The 13,942-nt window shown below is 43.0% G+C and overlaps 2 protein-coding genes across 3 annotated transcripts in view; both read left to right on the forward strand.

The window, feature by feature from the left end:
• The window catches only part of LOC122692441 (putative protein ZNF720), a 136,681-nt gene extending 122,808 nt beyond the window's left edge, over positions 1-13,873 (forward strand). The window contains exons 6-7 of one of the 2 annotated variants that reach the window (XR_006340655.1): positions 9,851-9,984; positions 13,846-13,873. Coding sequence is in view for 1 of the 2 variants with exons in the window: in XM_043900005.1 (XP_043755940.1) it covers positions 9,851-9,864 (14 nt within the window). In the remaining variant the exon portion in view is untranslated. Of the gene's footprint in view, positions 1-9,850; positions 10,049-13,845 lie in introns of those variants that run through there. The other variant, XM_043900005.1, reaches the window with a different exon arrangement.
• LOC122691420 (putative protein ZNF720) overlaps positions 1-13,942 on the forward strand; it is a 344,658-nt gene that overhangs the window by 123,208 nt on the left and 207,508 nt on the right. The window lies entirely within an intron of this gene.

Genomic DNA, 13,942 nt, shown 5'->3' on the forward strand with positions numbered 1-13,942 from the left:
AAATTGAATCACAGATGTAGAAAACAAACATAATTACTGAGGGGGAAGTTGGGGAGGGATAAATTGGAAAATTGGGATAGACATATATACGCTGAAGTAGTGAAAGTGTTAGTTGTCAGTCATGTCTGACTCTTTGTGACCCCATGGACTGCACTCCGCCAGGCTCCTCTATCCATGGAATTCTCCAGGCAAGAATTCTGGAGTGGGTTGCCATGCCCTTCTCCAGGGGATCTTCCTGACCCATTCCTTACCATATGAGCCACCAGGAAAGCCCCATATACACACAGCTATATGTAAAATAGACAACTGACAAGACTTCCCACACAGCACAGAAAGTCTACTCAGTACTCTGGGATGATCTATACAGGAAAAGAATCTAAAACAGAGTGGATAAATGTATACGTATACTGATTCACTTTGCTGTACTGCAGAAATGAATGCATCATTATAAATCAACTATGCTCTGTACAGTCTTGCCCCAAGGCCTCAGACATGGAGCCCAGAAACAAGGTCATCTCTGGAACTGTCTGAGCCCCTTGGTCATTGTTGTTCAGTCGCTCAGTTGTGTCTGACTCTTTGTGATTCCATGGACTGCAGCACACCAGCTTTCCCTGTCCTTCGGTATCTCCCAGAGTTTGTTCAACTCATATCCAGTGAGTTGGTGATGCCATCCAACCATCTCATTTTCTGTTGTCCCCTTCTCCTCCTACCCTCAATCTTTTCTAGCATCAGGGCCAGTGAATTGGCTGTTCACATCAGGTGGCCAAATATTGGAGCTTCAGCTTCAGAATCAGTCCTTCCAATGAATATTCAGGGTTGACTTCCTTTAGGCTTGACTGGTTTGATCTCCTTGCTGTTAAGGGACTCTCAAGAGTCTTCTCTAGCCCCGGAGTTCGAAAGCATCAATTCTTCGGCACTCAAGCCTTCTTTACAGTCTAACCCTCACATCCGTATGTGACTGCTGGAAAAACCCCTTTGTAACCATTGCCAAAAGCTCTGCCCCCACCCCCTTCCATCATCACCAGCAGACTTAACACCAAATTAGGCAAAAATGCCCATCCTGGTAGCCACTATAGTGCCCTATCCAATAACCTAGTGCTAGCCTTCCAGCAGGAATTTTCTTTGTCTTGAGGCTGTAAAAATCAGCTGCTAACCCACGAAAAGCACAGTCTCCCTCCAGCCAGCTGCATTTGTAGCACCTTCATTACTTCTGCTCCCTGCTCTTAATAAATGCATCCCCTTCTGAAATACTCTGTGTCTGGAAATTCTTTTCCAACCCACGCTGAGACTGCCCCGACATACTCAAATAAAAAATTAACTTAAAATGAATAAAATAAAAGCTGAAAACAAAATCTAAAAAAAAAAAGAGCTCTTATAAATGAGTGAACCACTGCTATGAAGGTCTAGACAGCATACTAAAAAGTGGAGACATCAGTTTGCTGACAAAGGTCCCTATAGTCAAAGCTATGGTTCTTCCAGTAATCATGTATGGATGTGAAAGTTGGACCCTGAAGAAGGCTGAGGGTCAAAGAATTGATGCTTTCAAACTGTGTGCTGTAGAAGACTCATAAGAGTCCCTTGGGCAGCAAGGAGATCAAATCAGTCAATCTTAAAGGAACTGAACCCTGAATAGTCATTGGAAGGACGGATGCTGAGGCTGAAGCTCCAATACTTTGGCCACCTGAGGTGAAGAGCTAAGTAACTGGAAAAGAGCCTGATGTTGGGAAAGATTGAGGGCAGGAGGAAAAGGAGGTGACAGAGGATGAGATGGTTGGATGGCATCACTGACTCAATGGACATGAGTTTGAGCAAATTCAGGGAGATGAAACAGGGCAGGGAAACCTGGAATGACTTAGCAACTAAACCACCACAGGCAAGAAAGGACTTAAACCTGACTTGGCTGGTAACAAATCTAGCACATTTAATCACTGTGATATCTGACAAATCCAGGTAGCTCTGTTCTCTCAATAGTTTAAATAGATATTGAGCTCTCTTGGTAATGTGTCATTATATTTTGGGCTTCCCTGGTGGCTCAGTGGTAAAGAAACTTCCTGCCAACGCAGGAGACATGGGTTCAATCCCCAGGTCAGGAAGATCCCCTGGAGAAAGAAACGGCAACCCACTCCAGTATTCTTGCCTGGGAAATGCCAATGACAGAGGAAGCTGGTGGGCTATAGTCCACGGGGTCACAAAGAGTCAGACATGACTTACAACTAAACAACAACAACAATTGATAGTAGAATATTTTTAGATGAGTGAAAGCATCATGGTATATTTGAGCCTGACTGGGGCTATCTGAAACTCATTATTATAAATGTACACTTTTCTTATGTGCCGATTCCTTTTCTTCAATAGGCAAAACAGTCTCATCAATTTAACAGATCAAAGACATTTTCAGGACGTAACAATTACTGTCTCCATCAAGCACTTCGTATACTCAGAGATAAAGCAAACAATTTTATACCAGGAACTGTCATCTGGGTTCACCATTTCTGCACAGGACTCAGTGACTTGTAGATTCATCTTACTCATTACTAGAAGCAGAACGTGTCATAGGCACGCACACCTGCAATAACCCGGAAAATTTAATCTATGGTTTCGTAAACGAGGCGGAACTTCAGACTGAGTTCAAAACTACTGTTCTTAAGGACTCCTCTGGTGCCACAGTGGATAAGAATCCACCTGCTGGTGCGGGGACACGGGGTCCATCCTTGGTCCGGGAAGATTCCACACGTCCTCGAGCAGCTAAGCCTGTGCGCCAGCACTTTTGAGCCTGCTCTCTAGAGCGGCACACCCCAAACTACTGAACCCACATGCTGCAGATACTGAAGGCTGAGTGCCTAGAATCTGTGATCTGCAGCAAGAGAAGCCACTGCAATGAGAAGCCTGGGCACCACAGCAAGGAGTAGCCCCGGCTCACCCCAACTAGAGAAAGCCTACGCAGCAATGAAGACTCAGTGCAACCAAAAATAAACAATTAAAGAAAAAACCCTACGGTTCTTAAGAAAATTAAAAGTCTAAGCTGCATTGTCACTCGCAGTCGATGCCAGCAATCAAAGTCATTGTGGATTACATTAAATTATAAATTCAGAGCGGTCATGGATTGCTGTTGGATCTCTAGTCCTGGCCTCTCTTTACTAGTCCAGCTCAAGAGTCAGAATCCTTCTTTCCTTCTGTGTGGCTTTGGCAATGGACTAGATTTGGAACCTCAAGAATTTCCTTTTTTTGTGAAATAACCACTTACCCCTGATACTTCTTGTCTATAGACTCTTCCTCTCAGATTGAAATAGAAAATCGGTATCTGACTCCTTTCTGTTGCATTACACTGGGGGAGAAGGTGTGCTGGTTTGAAAATCGGCACCTGTGTTAGATGAAGGCTGTCACACCCCTAGATATGCATTTGTGATTCCGTGACCTCCCCTTCCCTCAGAATTGCGATTATCTTTTCACTTTTAGCTGCAATGAGAAGGTAGGCTCATGGAACAAAAGCATACTTGTGTAAAACTTGTAATTAGCTTTCTAAAAACTGTTAATTACCCTCCCCCCAAAAAACTACAATCAACTTGTTATTCCCAAAGAGACCACTGCAGTGTCCTGAGGGGCTTTTTCTTTTATGCAATCTGGGGAGGCAGACAGGTTCTCATATGGAATGAGCAGGAAATGCTGAGCTGACAGCTGAGAGCCTGGCAATGAAACTCTTGTATTGTGCTGACTTCTCTGTTCCTCTGAGAAATTTTTCTACCCAACAGTGAGTTCTTTCCTGATCCCTGAGCTTCAGCATCACTTAAGTATGATCAGAGAAATAGAACCAAAGTGCCTGAGGATTTCTAAGCCCTATAATTAAAAGGAAGACCATGATGACAGAAATTTTTATCTTAAAATTTATTGTATATATTTGTCCACCTCAATGTCAATTAATTTGCAAGTCTGGGTGGTGATAAAGATGTTTTCCACTAAAATATATTTTACCAATACAGACCCATTCCCAAATAGTTACAGAAAATCTAAATAGACAAATATCTACAGAAAGATGGAAATTTATAAATTTCTCCCTCTAAAAGTACCCCCAATAGTAAGTTTTAACAGATGCTGTCTTGTTCAGTTGCTCAGTCGTGTCTTTGCGATCCCATGGACTGCAGCACACCACGCTTCCCTGTCTATCATCAATGCCTGGAGCTTGCTCAAACTCATGTCCATCAAGTCAGTGATGCCATCCAACCATCTCATCCTCTGTCATCCCCTTCTCCTCCTGCCTTCAATCTTTTCCAACATCAGGGTCGTTTCCAGTGAGTCGACTCTTTGCATCAAGTAGACAAAGTATTGGAGCTTCAGCTTCATCATCAGTCCTTTCAATGAATATTCAGGGTTGATTTCCTTTAGGACTGACTGATTTGATCTCTTTGCAGTCCAAGGGACTCTCAAGGGTCTTCTCTAGCACGACAGTTTGAAAGCATCAATTCTTCGGCACTCAGCCTTCTTTATAGTCCAACTCATATCCGTATATGACTACTGGAAAAACCATAGCTTTGACTACACAGAACTTTGTTGACAAAGTGATGCCTCCACTTTTTAATATGCTATGTTTGTTTTGACTCTGTGGATCCCAACAAACTGTGGAAAATTCTTAACGAGATGGGAATACCAGACCACTTTACCTGCCTCCTGAGAAATCTATATGCAGGTCAAGAGGCAACAGTCCAATACTCTGGTCACCTGATGTGAAGAACTGACTCATTGGAAAAGACCCTGATGCTGGGAAAGATTGAAGGTGGGAGGAGAAGGGGACGACAGAGGATGAGAGGGTTGGATGGCATCACTGACTCAATGGACATGAGTTTGAGCAAGCTCCAAGAGTTGGTGATGGACATGGAAACGTGGTATGCTGCAGTCCATGGGGTCACAAAGAGTCAGACACTACTGAGCCACTAAAATGAACTGTCATAGCTTTTCTCCCAAGGAGCAAGTGTCTTTAATTTCATGGCTGCAGTAACCGTCTGCAGTGATTTTGGAGCCCATGAAAATAAAGTCTGTCACTGTTTCCATTTTTCCCAGATCTAAGTCTGGGAAAGTATAATAACCTCTGTCTAGTAGTGTTAGTCCTTTGTGCTACCCAGAAACTCTCCTCACTCAGGAGGACAGAATTTGATTTCCCGGATTCTCAGAAACCTACTGTATTTGCCACATTCTCATCTCTGTCATCTGTTCATCAGAACACACCCCCCCTCCACCAGCAGCCTAAGACTTTGGGGGGATCAAAGAGAGCTTCCTTGCAGTTTCCGCCATGCATTTCCAGAGAGCTCTCATGGGAGCTCTCAATGGGTTGTGTGTTCCTCACTAAGAAAAACAGCATCACACACAGCATCTGGGGCTTCCTTGGTGCCTCAGTGGGTAAAAAATCCTTGTGCCAATGCAGGAGACACAGGTTCGATCCCTGATCTAGGAAGATCCCACATGCCTCGGAGCAACTAAACCCCTGTACCTTGAACTCACACCAGCCAGTCCTGTGAGCACCTGCACTAGATGACCCCTTCCTTGGGACCAGCAGTCTAGCTGAAACCCAGGGTCTACTGCACAGGCCCCCCTTCAGTGACACCCTCAGAGCTCCGCGAAATCATGCTCGTCTTTGTTTGAATGGACCCATCCACACTCAGCGTGTGGGGTCCAGAGCAGTTCACCCAGGGTCAGGTCTGAACCCCAAGTACTGGAATTTTCTCTGCCTGGTTCTAGCCTTGACCTTCCTCAGGGGACCTCAAGGCTTGCTGTGAGTTCTCTGAGGACCTAGAGTCATAAACTCACCTGCTGCAATTGTCCTTTGTTCTTCTTTTAGCTAAAACTTTTCAGGGGCTCATTTAAGCAAATGGAAGTTTAACAAAGTCACAAAAAGAATAATCAACAGCCATGATGGGAAAATTCTGAACCAAGATTTATAAAATCTTACCCTGTATCATTCTTAGCACATGTGTCTTGTAAGGCTTAAAGGAACTGTTTTCTCATGGCTTTGGCATACTTTGAATGCAATATATAAATATCTGAAGATATATACATAATATGAATTATATAACACACATTGATTACAGGATATAAATATCTGAAGGTATACATGTTAGCAGTGAGAAAACCAAGAAGGAATATGTGAGCGTATGTGTATTCTTACACATTTAACTTAGAGAATTTAGAAATGCCAGATCAAAACTGGTCATTTCAGAATTGCAGATGATTTACTACAAACAATAAAACTTGTCAATTTGTCAATTAATCTGTTTTGTCTACTTTTCATGGAATTCATTTCCTTAAATGCCAGGAGGTTATGTTTTTTAAGGAACTTCAACACCGTCCTCCCTCATGACTGCACCAGTTTACATTCCCTGCAGCCATGTAGGAGGTTCCCTGATCTCCAAGCCCCTTCAGCGTTTGTGATATTATTACTGGGCTTTTTGCTCATTGTTATTCTGACTGGCATGCGGTGATATATCCCTGTACCTTTGTTCTGCATTTCTTATTGTTTAGCGGTGGTGAGCATCTTTCTTTTGCCTCCTGCCCATTGAAAAGAGCAAGCTGCCCCGCCCAGCCTCAGCAGCTGTGGGGCACAGGCTTAGTCTCCCCACAGCATGTGGAGTATTCCTGGACCAGGGATGAGGCCCTTGTCCCCTGCACTGTCAGATGGATTCTCCACCCCTGGGTGACCAGTCTGTTTAGCTTTTTTTTCCTTTTGAGACATATATATATATATTTATTCATTGAAATATAATTGCTTTACAATGTTGTGCTAGTTTGAGCTATATGACATCGTCAATCAGCCATAAGTATGCATAAATCTTCTCCCTCTTGGCCCTCCCTCCCGTGGTCTCAGTTTCATCCCTCTGCTCAGCACAGACCACCAAGCTAAACTCGCTGTGGTAAACAGCAGCTTCCCACCAGCTACCTATTTTAACCATCAGTTCAGTTCAGTTGCTCAGTCGTGTCTGACTCTTTGAGACCCCATGGAGTGCTGCACGCCAGGTCTCTCTGTCCATCACCAACTCCTGGAGCTTGCTCAAACTCATGTCCACTGAGTCAGTGATGCCATCCAACCACCTCATCTTCTGTCGGCCCCTTCTCCTCCCCCTTTCAATTTTTCCCAGCGTCAGGGGCTCTTCAAATGAGTCACTTCTTCACATCAGATGGCCAACGTATTGAAGTTTCAGCTTCAACATCAGTCCTTCCTTGAATATCAGGAGTGATTTCCTCTAGGATGGACTGGTTGGATCTCCCTGCAGTCCAAGGGACTCTCAAGAGTCTTCTCCAACGTTTTACCCATGGTGGTGTACATATGTCAATGGTACCCTTTCAATTGGTCCCCCTCTTCTTCTCCTGCTGTGTCCACGTCTGATCTCTATATTTGTGCAAATATTGTCTTAACAGATATGTACAGAATTTCAAAAATGGTATTGATGAACTTATTTACTGAGCAGGAATATAGGCGCAGAGGTAGTTCTTAAGCTTTTGCATGTTAAGCTTTAAGGCATAAAATACATTGACAATCATTCCATGCATTTTACTGTTGTAGCCCTGTGTTCTGGGAAACAAACTGACTCAGAAGGACAATGCAGATAGTGGAGTGCAGTTTATCACACTGGCGGGGCCAAGGCAGAGTCTCCTTTTATCCAAGGACCCTGAACAGTTTTTGTGAAAACTTTATATACCCTAAGTGTACTTGCTCAAACCCACCTCCCCAACTCCTTGAAACTAGTCTGGACAAGGTAAAAGAGAGATACGATCAAAGTTAACCCATGATTCTTGTGTCACAGGACTGAATAAACAGTGGATATTTATCAACAGGCCTGTGGTCATATCCCAATAAACAGAATGGGATTTACCATTTTGTTGTATTACAGAGATAATTACCATATTCTTTTGGGCAACAGAGTCCAAGTATAACTCCTGAGGCTCTTTTATGGGGGGCCGGGGTGGGATCTGATTTTCCATTGGTATGCCATTTCTATAGACACCAGGGCACAAAGTTCAGAGTCCACTGGGAGGGTGACCATGCCTTTAGCCTAATGCTCACAGCCTGGTCTAAGACAGAGTCCAGCTCTGTCTGTTTCCTCCTTCATTACTAAGTGAAAGAAGCCCATTTGAAAATGCTACAAAAAGTAGGATTTTTACAATAAGACTTTCTGGTGTAGGTAAATGTTCATTTGTGTGCTCAGTTGTGTCTGAGTATCTGTGATCCCAGGGGCTGTAGCCTGCCATGCTCACCTCTCTCCATTGATTTCCCAGGAAAGGATACTGGAGTGGGTTGCCATCTCTTCCTCCAGGGGATATTCCTGACCTATGGATCGAACCCGCATCACCTGGATGACCTATATCAGCAGGCAGATTCCTTACCACTCAGTCACCTGGGAATCTAGTAAGATATATAGAAGAGATTGAAAAGGTCCATGATTACTGTGGATTTCAAAGGAGGGACTATGAATATCCTAAGTCTAGAGAACTTTCAGGACCATGAAATAATTTGTGTTAAACTGTCATGATGGACACATGTTATTAAACATTTATCTAGAGGTATGGAGCCCAAGTGCACATTCCTAAAACAGGAACAGAGGGTTAAACTAGAGAGTTTATCTATTTATTGCCCACGTAGATTCAGCAGTGGTAACAAATGCTCACTCTGGTGGGGAAAGCTAAGTAGGGAGATTGTCCACATGTGGGAACAAGATTGTCCACATGGGAAATGTCTATACTTTATTCTCAAATCTGCAGTGAAATAAATCTTCTACAAAGTTGGTACTGGTGAATGTAGACTGAATATTTTTTAGAATATATAATATGAGAAAGATGACTATGCTTCTATCTTTAATTTTTCCTTGGTCATTATGCTTTAAAGATGTGGGAAAATAGAGCTCTCTAAATGGAGCAGACAACGAACTGTAGCAGTTGATTCATAAAACCTAGGAAAACACACAGGAAGTAAAGCAACAGCATTCTCAGGTGTTAATTCATGTGTGATGTGACTTATGACAACACCGATCATTACTTCCTTGGTTGGTCATCAGATAGCATTTAGGGCATCGTTTTCAGAGGCATTTGGCTCCGCCCATACGCACTGTGAACCTAGTGTGTCCAGCTCGGTTCAGTTCAGTTCAGTTCAGGTGCTCAGTCGCCCTGGACTGCAGCACGCCAGGCCTCCTGCTGCCCCTGGTTTCTTCTCCAAGAAAGCGAGGATGGAAATGCCTCCAGGCTCTTGGTCTCTGAAGTTGGAGGTGCCACGCCTGCAGAGAGGTGGTCACAAAGCAAATCATTTTGTGAAAACCTGTGTCCCCAGGCTGCAGAGGGGGGTGAACAAAACTAAGGACAGGGAAGAATTCAGCAAGTAAAGCCTGGCAGGAACCCAAGACCCCCTGGTGATTCCCACCAAACACTCACCTCTCCCCTCCCAGCCCCCAAGGGTACAGGCAGGCTGTGGATGACCACACCCATCCTAGAAAGAGCCCCTCCCTAGGGAATCAGGTTGACCTTCTTTGTTTCTAGAAGTTCCCTCCCTAAACCCTCCCTTCCTGAGGTCTCAGATGTGAGGTTTCCCCTCAGGGTTCTGAATGCGGGTCTTCCTCTTACGTTTCTTTCACAACCCTCCTAGGGTGGGTCCGGTAGTACAGAAGGAGGGCCCACTGTCTCTCGTGAAGTGTTCTCTGTAACTCGAAAAGGAAGAACTAGCCCAGACGATCTGCAAATAGTGTAGAGCACCAGGATGTGATTAGCATTATCAGGTTAGTCTTGATTCCCCACTACAGATTGGGAACACAGAAAGTCGAGAAGGAGCTCAGAAAAGGGTGAGGGAAACAGGAAAAGTTTTTCTTCTCTTTCCCTGCAGCAGTTGCAGGTTAAACAGCTGCATGGATGCCTTTGAAGGTATTTTCTCAAGATGCAGATGTGAGTTTGCGACGTAACATCCCCAGAGAAGACGCAGAGCAGGAGGAAGAAGAGGAGGAAATGGCAGCTTCTCAGGTACGTGTCCTGTCCCGGGTCTGGGGCTGTGTCTGCTTTTCATCCTGAAATGCCTGGACTGAGAACCTGCAAACCTTATTTTTCTGCTTCTAACTTTTGTGCCTGGGTGTTTGTTATCAACTTCTTTATTTTTTCTTTTCTTCTTATCATAGTGAAGCCTGGCTCTTTAGACCACTTCTCCCTTGAGTCCCAGAATCTTGTCTCCCTCGTCTGTATCCTGGCTTTCTACGGAGCATGATGAATTCTCAACTTATGAATTAGCGACTTTCAACGGGTGAATATATTCCCTTTGTGAGAGAGAAGCACAGAGAGGCACTGGTATCCGAGATTCCCACTGGGAAGTGGTTCGGTGTTGGGATCTTAGGGAACTAGGGGAAATGCCATGATGAGTTTACATGGGGATGCAATTTCAGCTCTTTAGGAGTTAGAAAATGCCCTTATATATTGAATAAACTCAGTGATCCAGAATTTTTCAGAAAATGCTCAGAAATAAAAAGAAAACTAGGAGATACTGTCCTCTGTAATGCTAAGACTTACTAGTTAAACTCATTGTTAGGTAGTTAGAATAGGGAAAAAGAGTCCAAAATGGCGGTGGCTAAAAGACCTGGAAGGGAAAGCCCGCGAAAATAGAACAAGGAAGGTCCTGGGACTGGAGGGAGAACCTCATGTAAAACAAACAATGCGCCTGCCTAGGCCCGATTTACATAAGAGAGGCACTGGGGCAGAGAAACAGATAAAAAGAGAAGCCAAAGCCCTCTTCCTTCTTCTCTCTCTCTCTCCCGCGCGATGGGGCGATCTTCTCTTCTGTCTTGGGATCGACATGTCCTCACAACTACAAGATGGATTTTCTGGCTATTATCTAAATAAATAGAGCTGTAACACTGGTTTATTTAAGAGCTATAACAGGGTCTGTCCTCTGAGAGCTGTGACCCGCCAAGGGGCTTTCATGTCCGTCACTCCAAATTTTTGTTGTGATGAGACAAAGAACCAAGGAACACACACTCGCGTGACAACACTGTTAGGATACAAAACAGAGGAAGTATATATGAAATGAATTTTGCATAAAAGTGATATTTTTTATGTTGGGTTCAAGTTATAATTTCCTTATTTTTCCGCAATGCCCAGGTTCTGATAGAACATCTTCCGTGTGATCCATTTACACCATGACAGATGATGTCCACTGGCTCTGGTGATTTCTCTGAGATTATCAGGCTATAAAGTTCATTTTTCTCCCCCTCTGTCTTTAAACAAGGCTGTGGAAAAATGGAATGAGGATCAGGTGAAAACCCTCACACTTAATGGAGAAACTCCACATCTTCTTGGTTTCTCTTTGCTTTGGAGAATGAACACTCACTGTGTTGATGATAGATACTGGGTTTTGGGGGTGGGAGTTTTCATCACTCAAGCCCAAGTGTGATATTTCCAGTACACTCCACGCTCATATCACAGACATAGTCTTCTTACTCACATTTTTACATTTTTTTACAGAATATTTGTAACAATCCTATTGGTGCTAATCTGTTTTCACCTGTGTTGAATTTCTAACATACAGCTCAACAAAATGATACAGTTTGTCAAGAAATTAAAGTTTCAGAACCAAGAGCTCTAATTTATCTTATACCATTGTATATGTTTGCACCCTAGTGTATTTAAAATATACAAAGAATATCATCCACAAGTAGATGTATATATTTTAACCCATTAACAATAATCTCGATTTTATTGATATGAATATGAATGACTGAACTGAACTGAACATGAACTGATTTTATAGACATGAATATCAGTTTTACTGACATGAATATGAATGAACTCTGCTGAACTGAACTGAACTGAACATGAATCAGTTCATTTCAGTCGCTCATTCGTGTCTGACTCTTTGGGTCCCCATGAACCGCAGCACTCCAGGTCTCCCTGTCCATCACCAACTCTTGGAGTTTACCCAAACTCATGTCCATTGAGTCAGTGATGCCATCTAACCATCTCATCCTCTGTCGTCCCCTTCTCCTCCTGCCTTCAATCTTTCCCAGCATCAGGGTCTTTTCAAATGAGTCAGTTTTTCACATCAGATGGCCAAAATATTTGCGTTTCAGCTTGAACATCAGTCCTTCCAGTTAACATCCAGACTGATTTCCTTGAGGATGGACTGATTGCATCTCCTTGCAGTCCAAGGGACTCTCAAGAGTCTTCTCCAACACCACAGTTCAAAAGCATCAATTCTAATGTGCTCAGCTTTCTTTATAGTCCAACTCTCACATCCGTACATGACTACTGGAAAAACCATAACCTTGACTAGACGGACCTTTGTGGACAGAGTAATGTTTCTGCTTTTTAATGTGCTGTGTAGGTTAGTCATAACTTTCCTTGCAAGGAGTAAGCGTCTTTTTATTTCGTGGCTGCAGTCAGCATCTGCAGTGATTTTGGAGCCCCGAAAAATAAGTCAGCCACTGTTTCCACTCTTTCCCCTTCTATTTGCCATGAAGTGATGGGACCGGATGCGTGATCTTAGTTTTGTGAATGTTAGCTTTTCCTTAATACTCTTAATAAGTATACAGTCTCATTGTAATATATGTCAATTGCAGGAAAATGTTAAAATATTTTTTTTTCTTGTTTTGGTATTCTCCCCAGTTATATAAAGTTCTTTAAAAAAAAAAAATACACGTATTTATGTTTGGCTGAATTGTGTCTTGGTCGTAGCCTGCAGAATCTTCGAGCCATGTGGGAGACTTTGTTGCAGCAGGCAAACTTTAGTTGTGGCGTGTGGGATCTAGTTCTCTAACAAGGGACTGAAACCAGCCTCCTGACTTGGGAGCTCAGACTACCAGGGAAGACCCTAGAAAAACTCCTATACACTTTCTTTAGTGTTGTCTCTGTGTATTTGTGTTTTACCAGTTAAATTTTAGTTCACATAAACTGAAGCAAATTCAAGATCTGTCATTTAATGAATGTTTGTCAAAATATTTGCAAAACGGTGGAAGAACAATGTTGTTTTTTCTATTATTTATGTGATGCATTCAAGACCCTGTAAAAACTTTTAGAAAGACATATAGTATATACTAAATAGTTCAAAGGATTATTGCTGCTATGGGTACTATTCTATCTGACCTGTCAATTTTGTAAAACACTTAAAATTCAAAGTTAAGTATCAATTCTTACCTTAGTGGTCTACCTCTTTGCTATACACAACGGTCATTCATGTATCAGAATTTTCAACTTTACTAGTTAAAATAAGCTTGTTAAAAATGCGGCACATTGGCCCCACTCCAGAACTCTTAGATCAGAGCATCATGCTTTTTAAAAATATTTCCCGGTTCCTTGATAGAGGGCTTCCCTGGTGGCTCAGATGGTGAAGAATCTGCCTGCAATGTGGGAGACCCGGGTCCAGTCCCTTGGTGGGGAAGAGTCCCCTGGAGAAGGAAATGGCAACTCACTCCAGTATTCTTGCCTGAAAAATCCCATGGACAGAGAAGCCTGGCATGCTACAGTCCATGGGGTCGGAAAGAATCAGACATGACTGAGTGACTAACATGATTTCGTTGATAGACAGTTTATCCTGTGTCACACGAGTACAACTCTCAAAAATAGATAGGTCAGTGTTGATGTGATTGTTTTATAATTTCTCTTCCAGATCAGAATAGTTTCTATAGTGGTCTGTGGATCATGTCTCATTCTCTTTTCCTGGGGTTATAAATACTGTGGAAAATATAGCAGTATAAAAATTATATTCTTGAAAAAAAAATTATATTCTTGTGTAACACCAGACATTCTCCTAAATCAAAACGATTTCTCTTGCTGGTTTCATCTTGGGTCACATTAGGAAGTCTTCCCAGGTCCACGTGGCTCATGTCCTTTATATTTCAGGGGCTGCTGACATTCCAGGATGTGACCATAGATTTCACGCAAGAGGAGTGGGAATGCCTGGACCTCGGTCAGCGGGAATTGTACAGGGACGTGATGT

Source organism: Cervus elaphus, chromosome 4, assembly GCF_910594005.1.
Source record: "Cervus elaphus chromosome 4, mCerEla1.1, whole genome shotgun sequence".
In the NCBI taxonomy this organism is placed as follows: Eukaryota; Metazoa; Chordata; class Mammalia; order Artiodactyla; family Cervidae; genus Cervus; species Cervus elaphus.